The sequence below is a fragment of the Scatophagus argus genome, chromosome 5 (assembly GCF_020382885.2).
Source record: "Scatophagus argus isolate fScaArg1 chromosome 5, fScaArg1.pri, whole genome shotgun sequence".
Classification (NCBI taxonomy): domain Eukaryota; kingdom Metazoa; phylum Chordata; class Actinopteri; family Scatophagidae; genus Scatophagus; species Scatophagus argus.
Window position 1 is genome coordinate 21,969,469 of NC_058497.1, and position 23,382 is coordinate 21,992,850.

At 40.8% G+C, this 23,382-nt stretch overlaps 1 protein-coding gene across 2 annotated transcripts in view; it reads left to right on the forward strand.

Annotated features, from left to right (window-relative positions):
• The first annotated feature begins 2,363 nt into the window (after positions 1-2,363).
• Positions 2,364-23,382, forward strand: part of gbe1b (glucan (1,4-alpha-), branching enzyme 1b) — a 76,278-nt gene continuing 55,259 nt past the window's right edge. Inside the window, exons 1-7 of one of the 2 annotated variants that reach the window (XM_046389671.1) lie at positions 2,364-2,546; positions 10,693-10,862; positions 13,651-13,766; positions 16,346-16,471; positions 17,412-17,547; positions 20,367-20,457; positions 22,269-22,478. In XM_046389671.1, coding sequence (XP_046245627.1) covers positions 2,377-2,546; positions 10,693-10,862; positions 13,651-13,766; positions 16,346-16,471; positions 17,412-17,547; positions 20,367-20,457; positions 22,269-22,478 — 1,019 coding nt within the window. In that variant the 5' untranslated portion in view covers positions 2,364-2,376. The remainder of the gene's footprint in view (positions 2,547-10,692; positions 10,863-13,650; positions 13,767-16,345; positions 16,472-17,411; positions 17,548-20,366; positions 20,458-22,268; positions 22,479-23,382) is intronic. The other variant, XM_046389670.1, reaches the window with a different exon arrangement.

The window sequence follows — 23,382 nt, forward strand, 5'->3', positions numbered from 1 at the left end:
TGCCAGAGCTGCTGCCTGTGCACTGAATAAGTCATCTCCAATGCTCTGGATTGACCTGTACAACAGCATGGTTCAGTTCCTGTCAATATCCAGGACCCTGTTTAAGGAAGGATCTCAGTGCAGCCTTTGATATCATAGACCAGGTTATACCGCCCTCTCAGACCAGCTTTAATACTTGTTTTGGCATCTTTGGCCTGGCTTTTGCTTGGTGGGAAAAATATCTCTCTCTTTTTTTAAATTTTAAATCTATTGTGATTTTACACAAAACATCAGAGTCATGCATTACAGCTGTAAAAATCATTTCACTGAATCAAACTGATTGCTTGGGCAATACAGATTGTAGTTTCTGCTTGTTTCGGTCCATTGTTTAGAGATAAAATCAATCAACTATGTAGCCAACTTAAGGTTATCAAGTTAACATTTAAAATTAACAGTTAAAATCTAATTTTTTTGTCTGTTGCGGTCATTGGGTACAGTGCGTTCACATTGCCCTGTAAATATCTGTTACTTAGCTGTGAATCACAAAGACAGCATTTATTGGCATAACCTTCTGAGGTGGACAGTAACGCACTTGTTTCATCTATTACCAACAGATGGCTCTTTAGAATGACACTCGCTTTGTGACCTTTAGCTGGAACTGTTTTATTTTGTGACAAGGACAACACTTTCAAGAGCCGCACTATTTCTTCAGGCGGTATGCATATTTATCAGCCTTTCCTGAGAGGGAGTTAATCTGAATAACAGCAAGGTTATCCTTCTTGAGTCCATTAGGTTAGTTCTGCCACTTCTGCAAAGTTTGTTGTAAATTTATTTAGGCCACAGACAATGAGATCAAAACAGAGTGAGCACTAAATCTGAGAAAGTCATGCAGATTAAAGGGAAAGAAGGAAGTGCAGGTGAAGAGGAGGATGAATATGTGAGTCTGGGGATTTGCTTCAGTGCTAGAGTGAGCCTTGACGCTAAATAAACTTTGTCTAAACTAAACTTTGCCCAGATCAATGAGATATTGCTTCATGACGTCTGTCTCTGCACGCATACTTTACCAAAGTATGTTTAAATCACTGCAGTGTGTCCTGACTGGAGATGAAAAGGTATTCAGTATCTTAAATAAGCAAATGCAGATGGTAAGATGAACTTTATTCTGATTACATTTCAGTTTCACAGTTGTGCAGAGGCATCGCAAGAAATGCCATCACACAGCATATGCATTTATTTATGTTCAAGCATCCTAAAAAAAAAAAAATACTCCAAGGTTAGTTTAGTACAACGCAATGTGTAATTTTCAAATGACACTGAATAAATTATTGCTGATAAATTATTTCCACAAATATAATGACAGCAACTCATTACAGCATCTCAGCACAACAAGACTAAAGGTCTAAAGCCCCAGAGAGGCCCCGAGAGGCTGCGCAGATTATCACAGCTCATATTATGAAGAAAAAAACAACAACTAAACACTGGACAGAACAAAGAAACAAAGAACAAACTGAGGATTTGTTATTTGTGGAGCCTTAACAGTGGATGGACTTAACATGTCGTTAGGGAAGCACAAGATGAACAGCCGACAGGGTCATTCAAATCAAAAGGGTTTATCCCCACAGGAGCAAGAAGTGGCAGTAAATTTAAGTGCAATCTGCTAAATGGATTGTGTGAAGTCGTGTGTGTGAGGCTGACATTTTGACTGGACTGTGAAAGATTCACAAAAATAAAGAGGCTGACGAATGTGGTCAGCCAGTTTCACAAAATAAGCAGTAAATACATAAATAAATCACTTTAGTCTATTGTTAATGTGGAAATTGCAACCTGATCAAGGGTCTGCATCTGTTATCTAGGGGTGGTGAATATTTATAGCCCAGGATATTTCCAAGACTTTCAGCCAAGAATTCCCGAGACACTGTGTCACAGGCCAAAACCAATGAAGGCCTGGACTAAAGCAAAGTGGTCAATAGTTGTTGACACATTATGATAAACTGACCTGACAGTGCTGCTAAAATAAACACAATTGGATCTCCATAATCAATATGAATCATCTTTTAAGACAGTGACAGTGATAGACAGTGAGACATTCTAGACCAGTATTAAGTACCAAACATATTACCTGTGATTTCGTGTTTTTTTTTTTTTTTAATCGGGTGGAAATTCTTCACACAGAAGACAAATGGACCCAACGCCTACAAAGCAGCGCATCTGCATACAAATCTGAGTCATCTTCCTATGACGCTTCCTCTGCTGTCATCTTAAAGTTACGCTGTCTCACCGCCGCATGGCTCGGCTCTCTTATCTGTGGGAACACAGCACGTTGTAACAGGGCGGACTTTGCAGAAGCACCACCTGACTATTTGTTGTCTCCGGACAATAAAAGCCCACACACAGTGCATGTCCTGTCTGTTTCGTGACACTGCTGTCAGTGCGGCAGTCGGCGCTCGATTGCTTTCGTCTGGAGGGACCATGGCAGACTCGGAGGATAATGTTACAGTTCCTGAGTTCAGCTGCCTTCTCCAAATGGATCCCTATCTAAAAACGTACGAGAAGGACTTCAGGAGGAGGTAAAAACACGACGTAAACTGCGCTTTTGTGCACTGTGTGTCGCCCAAATCAGTCCCCGGTGAAGCGAGCAGACGCCAGGTTTCCACTGGCGTCCGCGTCTGCAAATAAAAATGTACAAGTAACAGCTAAAAAGCGATGCTTGCAACACACCAGAGTCACCTTGTGTTCGGGCTTGACATGTTGAATGAGGAGAGTAGATATCGCTTTCTGTCCGCCCCCCCTCATCCCGTTCCCAACCTGCCGAATTACAGGCGTTTTAGAAGATATCCATCTCATGCAAAATTAATGAACTGCTATCAGGAAGTCTTTTATGTTATGCGACAAGGTGGGGAAGGAAGCAAGCAAGTCGTCTCTGAGCTTCCACCGTTGGACAGCTCAGCGGCAGGCGTGCGTTTCCCTGTCAGGTGACGTCCACGTTGCGTGGTGATGTGTTGCTGTCGGTTGTTCGTCAGGCAGCTGGAGTCGGTGCATCACTGTGGTGGTCCTGCATCACAACAGCTTTTGCTTTCAGCGGGCCTTGTAATGAGCTTTTCCTTTTTATTGTGTCGTTGTCATCGAGGCATCAGTTATGCTAAAAATATGTCTGAAAAGTGGTTTCAGATCCAGAGTGGATGCCTCCATGCTTCTGAGTGGTGTGAGAGACTGCAGTGCAAATAGCACAACATCTCAGACATGACTTCACTTTATGCTACAGGCTTTTCATATGCTGCATTAATTATTGGGGTGAAAGTCTCAAGGAGCTGACTTTGCATGTTTGTGTTGTGTGTATGTGTGTGTGCACGTGTGTTGGCTAATATATTAATCCAGGATCCAGGATTATGTCCCCCACAAATTCCAATTGCATTTTTTTCCCTACAGTTGCCAAAGTATGATAGTTGATGGTATCAGTAAACTATAAAATTAGATTCTGGGAGATTTTATGGTCAGACCAGAACATGTTTGCTTGATGTCTCCTCTTAATTGAGTCATACTACACAAACCAAAGCGCAAAGTTGAGATAAATGATATACCAGCCTCGCTCGTGAGAAGATGTCTCCACCGTTAGCTTTTAGATTTATATTAATGCAAGCGAGAGTCAAGCAGGGTCTAAATGAACCACAATCCTCCTTATGGATGGATTTATACATTTTCCTTTATATTTTTTGTCAAACTGTCCTCATTTTGAGGGTACTGCGTAGAGATATTCTCATGCCAGGGTCATGTTTAAACGTACTCACCTGGGAGAGACAAAACATACAAAACAGTTTAATAGAAAACAAATTTAATGCCCTGAATGTGAAATTTGTAAGTAACAGTTTTACTAATTAGTCTCTTTAGAGACCCTTAGGCCTGTTTTTTCTCTGTCACCCAAAGGATGCCAAAATAATATTTTGAATATTTACAGGCATTTATAGATGATGAGCTTATTGTAAACACTGAAATAAACCTGTGTTTCAGATGGAAATGTGCTCAGTACCTTACAGAGACCATAGTACAACCAGTCCTTCACTGGTTAAATTCATTGACCTTGTGTCTACACTGATCTCCAAAAGTAAACAGATGTTCTCTGAAAGTCAATAGACCGTATACTCTGATGTTTTTGTTTTCATTCAACTTCACTTGGTGCTTATTTGTTTTTGCTTATTGTGTCTTTTTAATTGCTGTGAGTTATGGTATTAACCTGCTAAACAGACTGCACTAAGTGCATTTAAAAAAAAATAATCACACAGTGACTGTAGCAACAAAAATGTTGATGTTGGTTAGAAAAAATGTACTGCTAAGTTCTTAAAACTTAATTTTCCTCTGAAAGGATCCTGTAGAGGCATTTCTCTATGGGAGGGAATCTGACTCTCAAAATGGCAATGTAATTCTTTGGCTCAATTCATCACATGTCAAATTAGCCATACATTCTGGATCGCTTTTTAAAAGAAATTAGGTTTTTTTTATTTATTTATTTTTTTTAGTAATCAGACAGTGATAATGATCCACAGCTCATCACAGTCTCTGTTCACTGTTGAGTTGCCCCCAAAACTAGGCCTTAAAACTCTGCTTAGGGACCATATAGTTTAATCCATTTTCATTACCGTGTCAGATCTTGTCTCTAATATGGCAGGTAAGGGACCACCTGCTTTGTAGCCGAAACATGTGAAGGGCTCGATCCTCGCAGAGATGCGAGCGTGTCAGTTCCATCTCACACACAGCTTGGGATTGTTAGGCTTCACCAAGCCCGCACGAGTCTCAAACACCTGTCTCGCTGATGAAAGGTGCACATAAATTATTTTACATATGAGATCACTGCTGTGTGAAGGTTCACTCTTGATAAGCCCCTGGTGTTCTAAAGCCCACAGTCCAAACACCATATCATGAACACAGGCGTAGAAATCAAGAGCTTTCTCAAGCTGTGGTGTCATGCAGAGTCTGCTGAGGGCTCGCTGAGCTGCACAGTGCTAAGAATTCAGATGGCTTATCAGAAAGAGACCTATGACCACACTGACTGATTCTTTAGATTTCACCACCATGTCATGGCTCAAGGCTGCCCACATCTCAGGTTCGTTGAACTTTGGTTCACACCGTATACAGCCATTACGCACAGGCAGTTAAACTGATTCCGGCAGATTTTGCAAGCCTCCCATTCTAATTAGTTATTCCGTGGTTGCAGGCATCTCTTACTTCACATCACCAGGACACTGCTTTCAGATTTATTATGAAAATAAGCACTGATGCTGCACGCGGGTTATAGCCCCAGTGAGCAGTGCTCTGTTGACATGCTTCATTATTTACCCTTCCTGTTGCGCAACGTCTGCAGGAAGTGCTGCTAGGATTTTGCAGCACGTGGCACCATGAATCTCCTAAATTGGACCAAATGAAAGTGGGGAGCACAGGGACTGCTGCTTATTACGGCAAACAGTTTTTGCAACGATTTGAGTATGTCATCACAACTCATTTCAAAGGGAAAATGCAGCAATAAGTCTGAGTCTTAAGCTTGATGGTGATGCAATATATGTAAAGGAAAACTGATTGTGGACTTTGAAGTGATGACTTCTGATGCATGTGCTCTTACTGAAGTTGTGAGCTGAAATGCATATTACATATACCTATTACATTAGGTAGCAGCAATGGTTAGAGTGACTATTGCATTTCTGAACCTCTGTGTTGCACATTATAATGAGTGAATGTTTTATTTGCCTTCTTTAAATGTGGCTTCGGCAGCCTTTATTTGCCTGTCACCTTGCTTGAGGGTCAACGAAGGTATGAAGTTCACAGGGAGTTTTAGCTTTCATCAATCAACCGCTCTGCAAATGTTCAAGGCCCTCTTTAGCCTCATTAATTCACTTAGTCAAAGAAGTACATTAATGACATTATTTGAAAGTCACCTTGCCCCTGGGCAGTATGGAAGCCCTTTAGGTGAGTGGAGATCAGGAAGAGAAAAGCTTTTTCCAACTTGTGTCTCTCCCAGCTGTTGTAGACTGTCCTGACACCTCTGTGCTTCAGCTGTCACCATCAGTCATACACAAAGCAACAGACCTGAACACTCACTCTAAATTTAGATGCCCGATTGTCTAACAGCGAGTGTATGAACAGGTTACAGAGTTCAGCTGCCATGTGGAGAGAATGTTAAAAAGTAGATTCTAATCATAACTAAAATATTTGAAACTGTGACTGTAACTTAAGTGAGATATGAAATCATAATAAAAACCAAACATCTGAGCATCATTCAGACCGTTCTCATGGTTTTACTGTATCTCATATCTGTGTTTAAAAGTTTCCAGCTCAGACTTTTTTCCATCTCTGACTGTCTGACAACCACTTAAAAACTCAGAGTCTTGCCAAAACAAATGAGTGCTGCTTTATCTGTCAAATGCAAAGCATTGTGTCAGAACAATTCTTTTAACTGACTTGATTTCTTTCAGTCATTTGCTTGTTCAAGTCCTTCAGTTTGACTGATTGGGTCGCTCTACAATAACATTTTCAAAAACTGATTTTACTCTATGTCTGAGGTGAGCAATGAAAGAATTTGCATGTAGGTGTGATGTATTTAGTCTGCAATATTAACTGTGATCTTGAAAGTACTGATTCACATCCGACTTGTCTCTCTTGTCCACCAAGTTATTTGCACATCACAGCCAAATGGTTGGAGGAAGTAATCCAAATTATTATATCAAAGACTTCTGTTGATAGTATAGAATAGCGCTAGCCCCAAGGTAGTTTTAACATTTGATGGAGATTCAGCCAGCGTAGTAGAAAAGGAAGGAAACTTTCTGGATAAAGTCAGATTGGCAGCTAAATGGATTGCCTGAAATTGATCAAACTATTTTCAGTGAACTTGTGTTCACCTCAGGAAAAGTTTGTTGATACATAAAGTCCTACAGTGGATGAAAAATGTAAGTTTTGATTGTCAGTGCTACTAGATGTAATAACCTCGCCCAAAAAAACCTTAATGCATAAATGAAATGAGACAAAGCCTCTGGAAGAAAACTCAAAGAGAGATCCTCCTTGTGGGTAAAAGAGTACTACTGGTCTTCAGTTGCTGGGTCCAGACATGGGAAGAGCTTGGCTAGCCAACATTTCTATCTCCAGTATGGATGTCATGCTGCTCTGCTACTTTGTCCACTCCAGTTGTGTCTCCTGCAGGGTTTCTCTGACCTCCTCTGGAGAGCGACCCCCAGTTTCTCTGTTATCATGAGCACCTTCAGAGATCTTTGACGAGGTCATTACTGACCCACCTTCCTGCATTTCTTGAACTCTAGCTTTGTTTTTTAGCAGAGCATTCATCAACTGGCCAGCTTTCTCTTGTGCCTTCTTGGCCTCGGTCATCTCTTTTACCACAGGTCCCACTGTCAGGGTCTTGTTAGCCTCAGCCTCTGACTTTGGAAGGAATGCAAAAATTCCATTTACAAATTCAATTTGAAGATACTAAAAACTGCAGAACAAAAGTTCCAAGGACCCTTGGGTTGACTTGATAGTTTGAGAAGAAAAAGTAGTCTGTCATTGAACTGATTTATTGATTGGATGGGTGGTTGATGTTTGTCACTTACAGTGTTGCTGTGTGAAATAACACCTGTAAGGGTAATATCTCAGTTGGGACGTATGATATTTTCTCTGGCATCTTTGTACAAAAGGAACAGTTGCCCAAAACCAAAGATAAGAGGGCCAGGACTCTAATCTGCGACTCACATCTATAATCTCCTGCTGCTCCATTACGACCGAATAGGGGACAGGACACAATTCTTTTGTAATTTCTGGCTACAGGGATTAGTGACGTGTCTCGTTGTGCACTACCTGACAATGAGCAGCAGTGTTTCTTAGTGTTTTGTTCCAATGAGTGTAATCAGTTTCTTCTTTCATGAAATTTCAGGTCTGTTTTTGGCTTACAACTGGTCTTTTAATGTACTTTGCTCAGTTTTGACCTTTTGACTTCAGGGCCCATAACCTCATTGTCTGCCAACATATCAGGGTGTTTGGTTTTTTTTTTTTTAAGCTTGTTTCTGCTACTTCCAAGGGGTCTTTTTGCACCTTTGATTAATGCCACATTTAACATGTATCCAACACCTTCCATACATAACCTTTCCCACACTGGTGAAACCCTTACATGAGTCCTTTCTATGTTTAAGTAGTGATCATGAAATAAATTTAAGACCATCTGAATGCAATATGGTGTCATGAACCATTGATTTTTACATTAAATTCAACTCTCTCATAGCTTACTGACAGACTTGCCACAAAATATAATCTAATTTTAATCTTAGAATCCCAGCGTGTTGAATTTTAAAAATTTGGACTCAAGTAGCTTATGAAACAACACAGGAGATGACAGTGATGCACACCAAATAAATACTTATGACAACTGAATAATGTTAAGGATGGTGGAGTCAAATGAAAATCCATCACATTTTGGCTTCAAGCCATAGCCAAAATAGATGGCCTTCAATGAAAGACAGCACATCATTGTCAAACTTAGATCAATTATTTTCTGCTGTAAAAGATTGTGTTTTAAGTGTGTGTGAAATGCTTGTAAAATTTCATTCATAGCTTCCAAAACCTACTAAGAAACATGATGGCTTTAACTACAGACACAGGGACAATGGTTATGAATTGAGCTCCAGTTCTGCTATTTTGTCTATTATTAGGAATTCAGAGCGAGTGTTGGAGGGGGAAAAGCTTGCCATATGTGAGGGAATCGTCACACTCGGAGGCTCTGCTCTTTGCAGCTTGATGTGAGAGAGTTTTACGGCATGTTTCCTATGGATACAGGATGTGGTTTCATGCTCAATATTAAATACAGTAGTAAACCGCAGAATGCGTAACTGTAGGCAAAAACTGCGAGTAAGGTATAGCTGTGTGACACCAGTGCCAGGATGAAGGAGAGGATGACTGACAACTTCATCAAAACAAAATTTGCAGATAAGGGCACAGAGGACAGTGAGGGTGCTCTCAGACACTTTCGGTCTGATTATAAATAATAGGAAAATAAATCAAAGTTTTGATTTTGCCTATAGCTTCAACTTGGTTAATGACTTCCTGAAATGAATTGTGGCACAATTCATTTGTGATGTGTGGTCTGATCTCGCCTCCTTGCTGCAATCTCAAGTGGAAACAGACACAAGGGATGTGCGGTGAATACTGCATCAATACGGGATTTTGGCTCCCTATTCCCACTGGTCCAACCTTCTGGAACTCATTTGTTATAATCATAGGCATGACTTTCATGCCTATTAATACTGTGGCAGTGGAGCTCTGCCCTTATGTGAATTCTCACTTTGTCCTTCCTTTCAGCATATTCTTGAAATGGTGACAAAGTGGAAAAGGAGGCATGTGGCAGCATTGGTCGGACTTTAAAGGTTTAGAATTGGCACGGACTGTCTGTATCCACTATGCTCAACACAGGGAGCAGCTGCTGAGAAATCGCGCTGTTACTTCAGCCCATCATGACTAGCCCCAGGGCATTCACAGGCCAGTCTGAGCTTGGCTTCAGGGCTATAGGGGAGAGTGCACTTAACTCAGCTGGCTGAAAGAGGCTTTCTGTACCAGGGGGAATCTGATATGGACACCAGCTGGCTGCAGGAACTTAAGTGAGATAAATTGCAAAGTAGTTAGTCTATCCTTCCCAGTTGAAGGTAACAGACAGAGGTTTATCTCTCCGGATATGCCTGTAGTCACACATTTTTGAGGGAATGATTCGTGATTGCATCCTGAGGTAGGACCTCAAAGATAACGTTAGCATGGAAACATTAAGATGCGGCACTGTGCACTGCTGCACTGCATGTGCATGTATTTTAGAGAAGCCGAAACTGTGTGAGAACAAAGGAACATTTTCAGTACACACACATTTAAACAGTTTAATTTGTCTCATTCTCTGGAAATGGATGAAACGTTAATGTTGGAGTTTATTAATGTTTGTGTTATAGCTCAGTTCAGTTAGTTTAGAACGCACTCTAAATTTCAGAGTTGCTCAAAAAAACCAGGAAGCCTGTTACATCTAAGACAGCTGCACACAGAAATCATTAAGTACAACACTGAATTCACATTCTTCATTGGTAAGCTACAGAAATTTTGTCATTGTAATCTATATATTTTGTAATTTTGATGATCTTTTGCGTGCATTCAACATCTGTTGCATGTCTGTCTTCCCTGGCTGAGGGATCCATCCTCTGTGACTCCATCCTGAGGCTTCTTCCATGTTTTTTTTCCCTGTTAAAATGGGTTTTGGGGGGAGTTTTTCCTTACTCATATGTGTTTAAGGACATGTGTTTCTGCTGGATTGGCATTCATCCAAATTGTTTTCATCAGTGATTGTATTGTTATGGATAGCTATTAATGGGTGATAAGTGATAACACTGACAGGGTACAATTAATATATTCTGCCCCGGTAATTTTAATCTGATGATATGTTGTGTTTGTACTTGTCAACAACTTGTTACTTACAAGTACAATGAAGAAGGGAAGGAAGGCTGAATGATGAATCAGAGCCTAAAATCTTGGACTCGCTTTTTTTTTTACAGTGACATTCAGCAGTCATGCAGAGAGAAGGCTGGAGAAAGCATTACACGCACACATGCATGCACACACACACACACGAACGGAAAATGTATCGAGTAGCATGTGTATATCCAGTAGTAGATTTTCCCTTGAATTCATACAGTTTTGTCTGTTTCCTGGGGTTTGAAGGTACGAGTTGCTGCAGAAGCAGCTTTTCCAACTGGAGGGTGCAGAAGGAGGCTTTGACCAGTTTACACGCAGCTACAACTCCTTCGGTGTGCAGCGTCGGCCTGACAACAGCTTGATTTTTAAGGAGTGGGCTCCGGCTGCCGAGGCCCTCTTCCTCACCGGTGACTACAGTAAGTAGCCTGAGGAGATGTGTCAGCTCCTGAACATGTCAGCAGTGTGATGTCCAGGCTGTTTTCCCAAAGCTTTCACTGACTGACCTTTATTGCTCCTCATCCACTATCTACACATGCATGATCTGGGTTTAAAGGTGTTACAATTCTGAACCAGATATGGATGTGAATACCCTGAAATTAAACCTGAAAGTTGGTGCTTTAACATCATAATCATGGTGTTTTGCTGTCAATTAATTTGTACAAAATGGAGAGTCTTTTGTGTTTGGAAATCCCCTTTTGCTTTTGGTATGGCAGGCGTCCTCATTGTGGTTTTAAAGAAGCATGCAGGCAGCAGATAGATGACGTTATGCTTCATTTCAGTCATATAATAACAATCAATTTGCAAAAATAAATCGGATGACTTAAAAGGAAATGAGGCTTTAATAAGAAGTTACATACTGGTCAGACCGGAGAGGGAAAAGAGATTTCAGTGCAAATAGAAAGGTTGCATATCTTCATGGTGCATTAAATAAGAAATTTGACATTTCTGCACTCTTGAACACAAAAGGGCTGAAATTAAGAAAAAGTGGAGGGAACTGCGGTACAAGGGTATCAGCTCTTTTGATCAACCAACCTGGGAGTAGGAAAAGTGGAAAATATTGATTACACAGGATAAACGTGCATACAGAGGGGAGTTCCTTTGAATGTGAGAGTGTTTGTTAATATTTTAGTAGCTGGTTATTTCATCATTGCCTGCAAAGTTGTCGAGTGAGTGCAACCTCTGTGTTTGCACTGAAATCTCCATTCCCTCCAGGCCCAACTTTGAAAGTAATTTTAGGTTAATAGTCCTTTGAATGTTATTTTTAGTTAATGTGGGTTGTGAAAATGTAGCAATATTATTTATTTTTGTCCTCATTAACAAGATTAAATGAGACTTGCTTTCATCTATCAAATAGATATGCGAGGTAATGCAAGCTCTCAGCATCAATTTCTTTCTCTTTTTAGTATCTTTTTTCTTTCCTCTATCTAATACAGTATATTAATGTGCTGGGCTTTATTACACATGCCAGTAGTAATATATTACTTTCCATAAACAAACAAAAAAAAAATGTCAAAAAATGTAATAAGAGGTCATCAAGAATAACGAGAAGGATTGTGAAAGAATTCAGAGCGATGCACATAACTCAAATAGCATTTGCCTTGTCACAGCACAAACACTCGTCTCTGAGCCACAGTCATTCTGAGCTTACAACCTGCAGGTAATGATAAAGGAAAGTGAAAGCTAACTGTAATAGCCTCAAATTGATACTGTGTGCCAGACCGGAGATTTATCAATTTGTTTATTGTCCATACACATTTTTTGTGCTAGTTAGTTCTGTTGCTGTCATTCCCTCTTTCCACATTTTTCTTGTTCCTTTTCCTTTTTTAATTATCTTCCCAGGACCTTGGGCAGCAGCTCAATTCCAACATTCAATTCTGTGAGAGATTACATTTTGACACGGCTCAGTCATATTATTTGATTTCAATTTCATAGTAAATGTGGAAACAGCCCAGCAGCCCTAGTCATGAATATGGTGCAGGTTGGATGCATAATGCACTGTTATTTTTTTATTTTTTTTCAGAGGAGTTTAAGCAAAGGGAGATAAATAAATTTTGAAAAAATATGACTTGGCCTGCCTGTGAAAAATGCTGGTGTTGTGCCCGGTCACTTCTGGAGCATCTCCTGTGATTCATTTTCTATCCTGCTGATGTTTTCTGCTCATGAATAGCAAGCAGATATGGATTACTGAATAAAAACAACATCCTAAATTGACATGCCAAGGTGGTTGCTTTGTAACAAATGTTTTGTGTCCTAATATATTCCTGTCAGTCAATGACAATTGGTAATGTGGTATCAGCAGGTTATGAATGTGATGCCTCTCTGGTGTTCCCTCGGAGATATAATTCAATGAGCAGTAAAGTGGTATTTTATCAGTTTTTCTTTTAGATGACTGAGCCTGCTGCTTCACTCACTGTTGCAAAAGTCACAGCAGGATACAGGAGATCAGTTCAGAGTACAAAAACAACAAGAAAAAATTACGTAAGAGGTTTTGACAGAGAGAGAGAGAGAGGGAAACTCTGTGAAGATGGAGTGTAGAATTCAGAAAAGTAAAGGGGTCCTATGACCACAGGGGAATAATGGAAGAGAGAAAAGCCACAGTGGTGACTATCAGCTCAAGCCGTTGTTAGCACAAGGCAAAGTGGCCGCACACTGTTGTAATAAGGAAGGATGCAACTGTTAATTGTTTTGTTTGTGATCAACACTAATCAAAGCCCCTGTGGTTTGTTTGTAAGACTTCTGACTTTAGCGACTCCTTGTGGTAAAACTGAGGGGGAAAAAAGCGCGCACACACACACACACACACACACACACACACACACACACACACACACACACAAAACCCCTACAGCAAGTATGAACTGCGTCGACAGTTTTTATAGAAACAAAAAAATTGAACGTAATCAGAATAATTTATTAGAAGCTCACATAACAAAGGCTTCAAATAAAAGCAAATCTCAGTCATCTACTAAATGATACAGCACAGGTGGTCAGCATAGTGCAATAAAACTGTCAGGCTAATTTGCACATTGGAAGTAAGAATTGGTGACAAGAGCTTCATTCCAAAGGACACCAAAGAGGCACGACAGATTTATGATCACATGGCTTTCTTTGATCAGGACATAGCAAATCTAAACTGATATTTTACTCCGTGTTGTAAACCCGTTACTTTAATGTGTTTAAATCCTCTCTGTGGTCCCCCCATAGATGGCTGGGACAAATTCTCCCACCCTTACACCAAGAAAGAATTTGGCAAGTGGGAACTGATTCTGCCGCCCAAGCATGACAAGTCTCCAGCTGTGGATCACAACACCAAACTCAAGGTAGATTACAGAACATCTTCATACCTATTTTCACGCCCTCGGTAGGTGTCATCTTGCCTCGGCGGTACGAGGACTTGTCACTGTTATGTACGAAGGAGACTCCCTGTCATGTGTGCCGTCTTATGAACCAAGTGAAAACCTGGCATGTCGCCGTCAACAACATGCCATAGTCACAGCGTGCAGACGAGAGATTATTGTATGTACACAGTCTGCACAGTGGAGGGTAGATACACCTGAGGAGCCCAACTGATGGCTTTTATTTCAGCTCCCGTTTGCGGCACGTATCCCTCAGGACATTGTGTTGCGTTTGTCTGTGCAAAACACAGCCCACTGTGGGGGTAGATGATTGGTTTTTTTGCTCTAGTAAATAATTCATCAGGGTTAAATGCAAAAGATGTGCCTCCCATTATGCATTGTCTCTCAAGCAAACGGCGTGGATGAGAAATAATCCTGAAATGAGATGCCAGACGTGGAATGGATGGCATCGTGGCACCACTCTCCTTGGGACCGGGTCATCGCTGGCACACTCCTGCGCCCTGGACAGGCTGCCCGGCTCCCATTGTCAGCGGAGGTCAGTCTAAGGACGATAAGAAGCAGATGGAAACGCTGGCACCTGGCCTTTCCTTGTGCACCCCCGCTGCCTATGAATGGTTGTCTTGCTGTGAGCTCCACTTTAGAATTAGTTCCACAGCACTCCCTCGTGGAAGCGCAAGCCTAGCTCCAATCAGTCTCGTGTAGAGCAGCTTGCCCTTCCATCCCCTTTGTTCAGGGCCCAATTTGTCTCCATAAACAAGCAGTGTCCTTTTGTGGGTACAGTATTTGGAATGAGCTCTTTATGTTGAGAGTATGCAAGACTTTAGAGAAGTGAACTAAAGTGTTATCTGAGCGATCAAACACGTACTTTTTCATCCACACCTAACTTCTCGCATATTGCTTGGCTCTTAGTTGTTATTCCTGTTCATGCACCGCCTCCGCCTGCCCAGCAGTCTGATTTTTCTTTAATGTGCCTAATGCTGGCCAATTTGTCTGAAGGACCACCGCTCTGTCAGACTTTATGCCAGTCCATTTATCCAACTATCTTTTCCTAATCCTATAAACTGTGAAGCATGTCATAAGGGGAGCCAAGCAGCTAACCCCCAGGCGGCCTGGCCGTAATGAAAAAACCCCAGAGGGGGGTCTGGCCAACGGCTTGCAGGCAGGTGGCATTGGAGCAGTCATTACTTCACAACAGCGGCCAGAATTAGTTGGGTTCTAATGCCTGTTTCTACCGGGGAAAAAACAGGGTGAACACATACTGTGGGTAACACTACAGAATCGATTTCTTAGTGGATTTTTCCAGCTATCACGCTGGCTTTCTCCTTTTTTATTTGACTGATGGAGGCAAAGTAACTTGTCAGTTAGATTTCCAAGCTATACTTATTTGACCCCCTTCCAATCCTGAATTGCCAACATAATAGATGAGAGGGAAAGGATAATGATTTAGATTTCCTATTTTTCTAAATTGCTCTCTTTTCAAGATGGTTCAGCTAGTAGCTGGGTTAAAACCAAAAGAGGGATTTCTCAAAAAAATAAAACTCAACATAATTACCATTGAAGCTAGATTCACATATATGGTCAATACTGTAGCTTTTTGCCCCCCAAGTGATTGTCTTCAGTGTCTTGGAGCCCACTGTAATAGTTTTATATAATAGTATTACATTAAAGAGCAGGGATCTTCCTTCTGGAAGAGTGGCAGCTTTCATGTTGACATATTGCTTTATTGGTTGAACAATCTGCGCCATCCTTTTTGTATAGTGGATGGGGAGTAAGTGCACAGTTTTATGATGTAAGCATGTCATGGCTCGAAGATTTAAATAAATGCTGACTTTAAAATCCCAGCCATCCAGGGACGGAAACACGCAGGAGTCGCAGAGGACCGCGAAGCTTCCGATGATTTGTGGCCTGGCCTCTTAAACTAAAGGACTGTTATTTCTTTCTAATTATTTTTTGCAATTATGTTCTCTCCAAGGTGGCACAGTGGTTAGCACTGTCGCCTCACAGCAAGAGGGTTCCAGGTTCGAATCCCGTTCTGGGCCCTGCTGTGTGGAGTTTGCATGTTCTCCCTGTGTCTGCGTGGGTTTTCTCCGGGTGCTCCGGCTTCCTCCCACAATCCCAAAAACATGCTCATTAGGTTAATTGGCTACTCTAGGTTGTCCCCGTGTGAGTGTGTGGTTGTCTGTCTTTGTGTGTCACCCTGGCGATTGACTGAAGACCAGTCCAGGGTGAACCCCGCCTCTTGCCCGTAGTCAGCTGGGATAGGCTCCACGGGTCCACAGCTATAGAAAATGGATGGATGGATGTTTTCTCCATTTCGCTTTAGTTTGTATACTTTTATCCTTTTTCCCTTGTTCCTGTAGGTTTTTAATCAAGCTTCCCAAAGCTACAGCATGGATAATGTGTTTCATATCGTGTTGTATGTGCGTGTCCCCTTCCTCTCAGCTTATGTAAAGTGCCTGTTGTGTCTTCTGAATGTGTCCTTTCTGTGTCTTTGTATAAGTGCCCTTGCTATAAGATAACACTCATTTGTCTCATTTTCCCAGGTGGTAGTTCACACCAAGCAGGGTGAGCGACTGTACCGGATCTCACCATGGGCAAAATATGTCACCAGGGAGGAGAAATCTGTCATCTACGACTGGGTTCACTGGGATCCTCCTCAGCCTTACGTCGTAAGTTATTATTTTCAACAAACAAGACCTTTTTCTGTTGTTGTTTTTTTTTTTTGGATGATTTTTAAAAAAAAATATATATATATTTCTTGTTGTATTTTTTTTTCAAAAAGAGGTCAAAGCTGACTTGCTGTTTCTTAAGTTGTCAATATTACAAGAGCACCTTATTTAATTTGAACAGTGATGGTGAAGTGGAGGTCAAACTGAAGTGCTTAGGATGATGATTAGGGAAAAAATAAAAAATACAAAAAACCTCATCACAGCTTTCACAGTTTGAAGCCAAGATTAAAAAGAAAAAGTTTTATTAACCAATCCCTGCTGTGTCACTTAAGTTATCATGTGTTCGGTTTGCTCCTGTGTTCTCATCCTGCTTTGATTTCTTGCAATGCGTGAAACATTTATAGTTACATTTGAAATTGGCCTTTGTTGTGGCCACTCTTAATGTGGGTGCTTGATGCTGCTGATTTGAGAGGGTCTGAATGTGTCTCGGTGCTACTTGACATCCATGGCACAAGTGAGCGCAAGCAAAACAATAAGAGGCTATTAAAGACCACCTTTCTTTATCGCTTGCTATTTGGCACCATTTTAATTAGAGGAGGCCTCTTACTGGGAGTATATTCGCTTTATTTACAAGTGGCTCAATCATGTACTTCAAAAAGTGGATTCACAAGACCTGGTGGGTAGCCATGAAACTGGTTCTATATATAAAACAAATCCCTCTCCCATTGTGTAACACAGACAGCATGAATCATAGATCTTTTAATATTTAACATGTGCAGAATCATTATCGGCCTCTGTGGTAAGACATTGGTGTGCAGACCCAGAGAACCCACACTGTGTCTTCATAATTACCCACCAAATGTACTGTATTTGTACTGTAGTTTTTTGGAAAAGCGGCCGCTTGTCATGACACTCGGTCAAAGTCTGCTTTCCTCTCCAGCAAATTCACCCTCGGCCAAAGAAGCCCGTGAGCTTGAGGATATACGAGGCCCACGTGGGCATCGCTTCACCCGAGGGAAAGATTGCCTCGTACACCAACTTCACCATCAACGTGCTGCCTCGTATAAAAGACCTGGGTAAGAGACACGAGGCTGCGTTACCTACGGATTATTCTTTGCTGTAAATGTTGCACAGCAATCATTCTGCTGTGATCCCCTTCATCCAAGTGTCAGTTGGAGTTTTGGTTGCCTCAGCTTGAGAATATTTAATTTCTCCAACCAAGAACAGAAAGAAAGTGCAGCAATAAGGTGATGTTTGTATATACCTCCCCATACACCAAATCAGAGCCAACAATGTGGATGGAAAAGCAATAGTTTCAGGGTATGACAGCCATTTTTTTTTGTTTTAGAACAGCCAGTGTCCCGTGCCATCTCTGTCAACACAGGTCCATAAGCCAGTATACATGCCATGCTGCTTTGAGTGCTGCTCTTCCTCCAGTAGCAGTATATTCAGTGGCAGACCTGTCACACTCCCTGTGCACAAAACCACATCAGCAAGTCAACATCCTGTTTACTGGAATGACCTGAAGGGATCACTGACCGTTGGGCAGTATTTTGTAAAAGCACCAAGTCACACACCCCACACAGCAGTTAGAGCTCCAAAACTGACAACTTGTTTCCATTTCCATGACCTTCACTCAGACATCCAATAGCAGACTAAAGCCGCCCTCCTGCATTTTGCATCACTCTGCAAACTTTTAACTTTTAACAGCAAGTATTTTTCTAGTAAGGCATGATATTTCATTCCACATACTGACTCACTCTTGATTTGTTTGTTCTGACTAATTCAGTCTAACCCTCAGAGGTTTCGTGTGACTCGACTGTGAGCTGATTGATTGGTTGAACCTCTGGTCATAGGTCACGCAGCTCTTTTCAGTGTAATTACACAGGATTCAGGCAATTTTGTGACATAAGTCAACTTGGATTGGTAAAAGTTTCATAATTTAATGACTTCAGCTTTCCGCACAGCCTTAGTTGTACGTGAATGTGTATAAACAGAACAGTGATTGTTCCATATTTGAGTTCTATGTGATTGCAAACCAACTATTCATCAGGAAAGTGTAATTGTTAGTGTTCCTGTGAAGTTTTTCCTTCGTATTTAAGACAATACTTTTCTAATCTTTGTGTGGCAGGCAGGGGGCGTGCAGTCAAAGATATGAAATTAAATTGAACTCGAATTTTGGAACGTTCCGCTATTTTATTTAAAAAAGAAGAAGCAAATGTCTCTGCTTGAAAAATGGTTTGGACAGGAAAAACAAAAGTAAAACAGGAGTATCGTTAATTAAATTTAATTTTTCAATTCTTATCTGTGGTATTTTTCGCTATGCTAATGGATGTCTTAATAGATGGCAATTTAAGCTGACGCTAATTTTACTTTTTGTAATTCAAATTTATTTTTTCTAGTTTCTATGGTGTCTTTGTCTGATGGAAAATCGACACCTGTCGTAATGGTTGCAGTTTCTTCTGAAACAACACAGACTAAATAATGAAAACATATTCTCTCACTACCATATTTTCTATTTGAAAAAAAAAAAACATTTTGATGACAAATTCTGTAAGATTCAAATTTTCAACAATGCAAAAATTATACATCATGTTTTTCCCCGCATGTCTGCAGTCCAGGATTACAAGATGGCATCCATGTTGCTTCTTGCAGCTGTGATTAAGATTAGCCATATTCAAAACGAATCCTGTGCTTTGACTTGAGCAGTGTTTTACATGTTCTTATTATATGTTACTCCTTAACTTTGATGCGTGATTAATTTTCATTATAACTTACTGTATGATAAAGAGCTAGCTTCGATCGTGACTTTATAGAACGGATCCCTGTCGTGTTTTGCAATTCTGCTCACATGAGATGTGGCATTATTTTGCATTCGGATACAGCCTGCTGCACTGACATTATTAAAAGGCACAGATATGATTGGCACAGCAAACCAGGAGCAATCTGATAAATGCTGTTTCCTTGGTTGTGTCATCCTGCTTAGTGGGAAAGGAAACTGCCAGAGTAAATGCTGTCAAAGAATCTACCTGCAGCAGCTGAGGGAATCTGCACAATAGGATTCTCCAGGAGGCTAAACTCCAGCGTCTCTAGTGACGGCTGCCTTTGCCTGCCATTTCATTTTCTTGACTGTGGAGAGAGTGTATATATTAAAAAAAAAAAAAAAAAGCGAAACTTCCTCTCACCCCGGTGCTTTGTCACACTCTTTCAGAAGCCCACATTTTTTTTCTCTCTCTCTCTCTCTCTCTCTCTCCAGCCTGAAAAGAAGCGGCGATATAAATAAATAAATCTGCTCCACACAACAGTGGGAAAAAAACCACAGGGCCTCCCTCTGGAGCCCTCAGTGGCAGTTTAAAAGCATGTTGTTCTCTTATTCATAGAAGCAGTTTTCGTAGGTCGCTTTGAAATGTTGTACATGACCTCCTGACTCTGATAGCTGGTGTTTCCCTGTAGCCACAGCTTGTCTTTAAGATACCAGGGCTTGTGTCAGAAAGGAAGTGCCTGGAGCTCATATATACGGTATGACTGACACGGTTCAAATACTCTTAAGTCATAATGTTTCCAGGCACTTGCTGTACCAAATTAATGTGACCAAAAACATCAGAACAGTGAAAACCTCTTCGGTATCAGTATTTCTGAGAATTAAAAAAAAAAAATACTCGCTGTTATCCTGTGTGACACATGGTGTTATTTTAAGAGGGAATGATGAGTAATAAGAAGCTAGCAAGAATAATACTCCATTAACATCCTCTGTATTTGACTTGCTTACATCAGTTGTGTAAAGGTAGTTCAGTAATCTCGTAGGAAGACTCTGACCACATGACATTGAAAATAATCTTTTTTTTTTTTAAATGGAATAATGTTGTTGTTGTTTTTTTCTGCCCTCTGCATCCAGGTTACAATTGTATTCAGCTTATGGCCATCATGGAGCACGCCTACTACGCAAGCTTTGGATATCAGATCACAAGTTTTTTTGCCGCTTCCAGGTAAATGCTCGTCAATTTTATGTATGATCAAGATGTGACTCATGTATTTTGTACATGCTCAATTGCAGACTTGTTAATGTGCTGCAGTTGCACAAGTAATTGTGTAATTACTTGTCTGTATTGTAGTTTTCATCATTCGTGGCAGGGTCCGCCACTTTTGTAATAGAATCAAGTGATTCACAAGAAACAAAGCAAATGTGGAAGGCCACATTCAATCATGGGTTCAGTATTATCATGCCAGAAGACTGCGTTGACGGACTTTTTCAGTCTTCTTTACTGGAACGAAGTGATGCAGTGAGTCCTTCAAACCCGTATGTTTGTGGCTCCCAGTGATCAGCCTACTTGCCATCTCTAACAGAAATCCTGAACCTGTATCGTTAAAAGCACCAGACACAAAGGTATCACCAAGTCAGCCAGAAATCTAAAAGATGAGAACTTGAAGGTGTATTTATTGCATTCTCACTGCTTCACACGTCATTTACACCACTTTGCCTGTCACTTGCAGTATCTGCCCTTTTAATACAACTGCAAACAGTCTTGGAGGAATTGATGTTTACTGGGACGGTTGATCATGAAGAGCAGGCTGCATGAGCAACTTCCCTCGCTATAGAAACAGTCACCTCAAATCAAGGTTAGGAAGTCTGACACCAGCAATAATCTCTCTGTAAATACATTTGCTGTTAATCCAGAGAGAGGAGGGAGTCGTAGATAAAGGTGGACTAGTCTTACAATTTATCGTCTTTCAGAGATTCCTCTTTCCTTGCTTAGAGTAGAGCATAAACCCAAAGTGTAATGTGTATATAGTGTAATTTCACCCATGATTGATCGCTCGGTGTCATTTAAAACCTGAGCGGTTGTGTACTGGGAAGCAGGGTAATACTGTCGCTATGCGTCCTGTTTTGTAAGGAAGTTGATCTTATGATATCTTGAAGGACAGAGGGGACGTTACCGGACAATATGAGGAGCGTAGACGTGTGTATTTGTGTTCGGAGGTGCGTTACTCTGTGAAGTGTCCTTTGAGATCCACAGTGTCCTTTTTTTTTTTTGTGACCCTGTAATAGTACACCAAAATTGTAGAGTTCTAATATTACATAAAATATATCAAATGAAAAAAGTCCTAGAAATCCTAGTGTGGTTGTAATGGATGTTCTTAAGACAAATGATCTGAGAAGGAGATTATGAAATAATACGTTGTTCAATAGTCTTGTGATTATTGGAAACACAAAAACACTCTAATTAGAATATAAATTCAGCGTATGTTTTTGTGCTTTCTCTCTTAGGCCTGTGATCACTGAAGTTAAGGTTTAGTCAGATTTAATTTTGGGAAAGGGAGCATGTCAAAGTCTAGTATTCTGATGAGCATTAGAATTGGACTGAGAGTTTTACTGTTATGGATGTTCAAATAATACACAAAATACAGGTTTTGTCCTTGGAAAGAACAGCTTGTCTTTGTGCACATGTATGCATGCTTGTTTTCTTGTGAGGTCCAAATGAACACATTCAGAAAGAAGTTTGCTCTGTGTGAGGGCAATTGGTCCATTCTTCTTCCAAATACAATTTGGTCCTGGAAAAAGAAAATAAATGTGAAAACAAGCTTGTGTTTGTGCACTTGTCTGCACTGTTGTTCTTCACTGTGTGAGGACCAGACCCCACATACAGGCAGAAGGTTAGTCAGTGTGAGGACAACTGGTCCCTTCTTCTCCTAAAGATCCTGTCTGAGTCAACTTTAGAACATGAATTGGAAAGAGTGTAGAGCAGCTTCAGGCTGTGGTGAACTCATACGAGTCAGTGTATGTTTGTTGTGTGTGCAGTCGATATGGCACCCCAGACGAGCTGAAGCAGCTTATAGATGTGGCTCACTCGTTGGACATCGTCGTGCTGCTGGACGTCGTTCACAGCCACGCCTCCAAAAACACTGAGGACGGCCTAAACTGCTTTGATGGCTCCGACTCTTGTTTCTTCCACGCTCCACCAAGAGGGGAGCACAGCCTGTGGGACAGTCGCCTCTTCAACTACTCCAGGTACTCTGTGTCCAGTCCCACTTCCACTCTAACTTAATACTCTACATCCTCTTCATCACTCTCCAGTGTTTCATATGTGTGTAATTGGCTTGTATGCAGAGAAGGTGTAGACATTGAAAGTAAGTTTAAATTTAAAAGCCAATAACTGTGTATTCATAAAGAAAGATATATTAATAATCTAAATGGTTTCCCTTCAGATCATAGTTCATCAAGACCGCATTAGAAGTGTCTTCATCCTACCACCTGCAGCACTTCACATCAAGACACATAAACACAAGCTGTTTCCTTTTAGCATAATTATACATTAAGCTTGTTGGCAACAAAATATGCTGTGCAGTGATGCACAACATATTTTTAGACATGCACTGATGCGTATAGTTAAAGCATGATTTTTAAGTCAATTTGATGCATTAGCACTGCAAACTGCAATTAATGTTTGCAGTCTCAACAAGGTGGAAAAAAAATGTTCTTACTGGAGGGACCACTGACAACTGGAAATAGTCTGAGCTGTAAAGAGCATATTTAATCCAGAAAGCTGTGCAATATAAATGAATCAGAATGTGGTTACTTACTGCTGTACAGTTATAGTGAAACTCTCTGTGTTCTGTCTTCACGCTGCTTTGTGTTCTAGCTGTAGAGATTAAAAGCTGCATTTGGATCTAACACGTGATATTAGACTCTTGAATGGGATTTCAAACTGGCCCTGTCTGCATCGGGTATCTAAATGTTTACCTTTCTAACCAAGGTTGATAAATGAGCAGTATGGGTTCACGGGTTCTGAATTTAGAACAAAAATGTATAAGCAACATGCAAACAGATTGATGAATGAGCCCAAATGGGAGCTGACATACCACTCTTTTTATTTTCTGCGACTATCTGATACAGCATGATGTGTTGAAGGTCA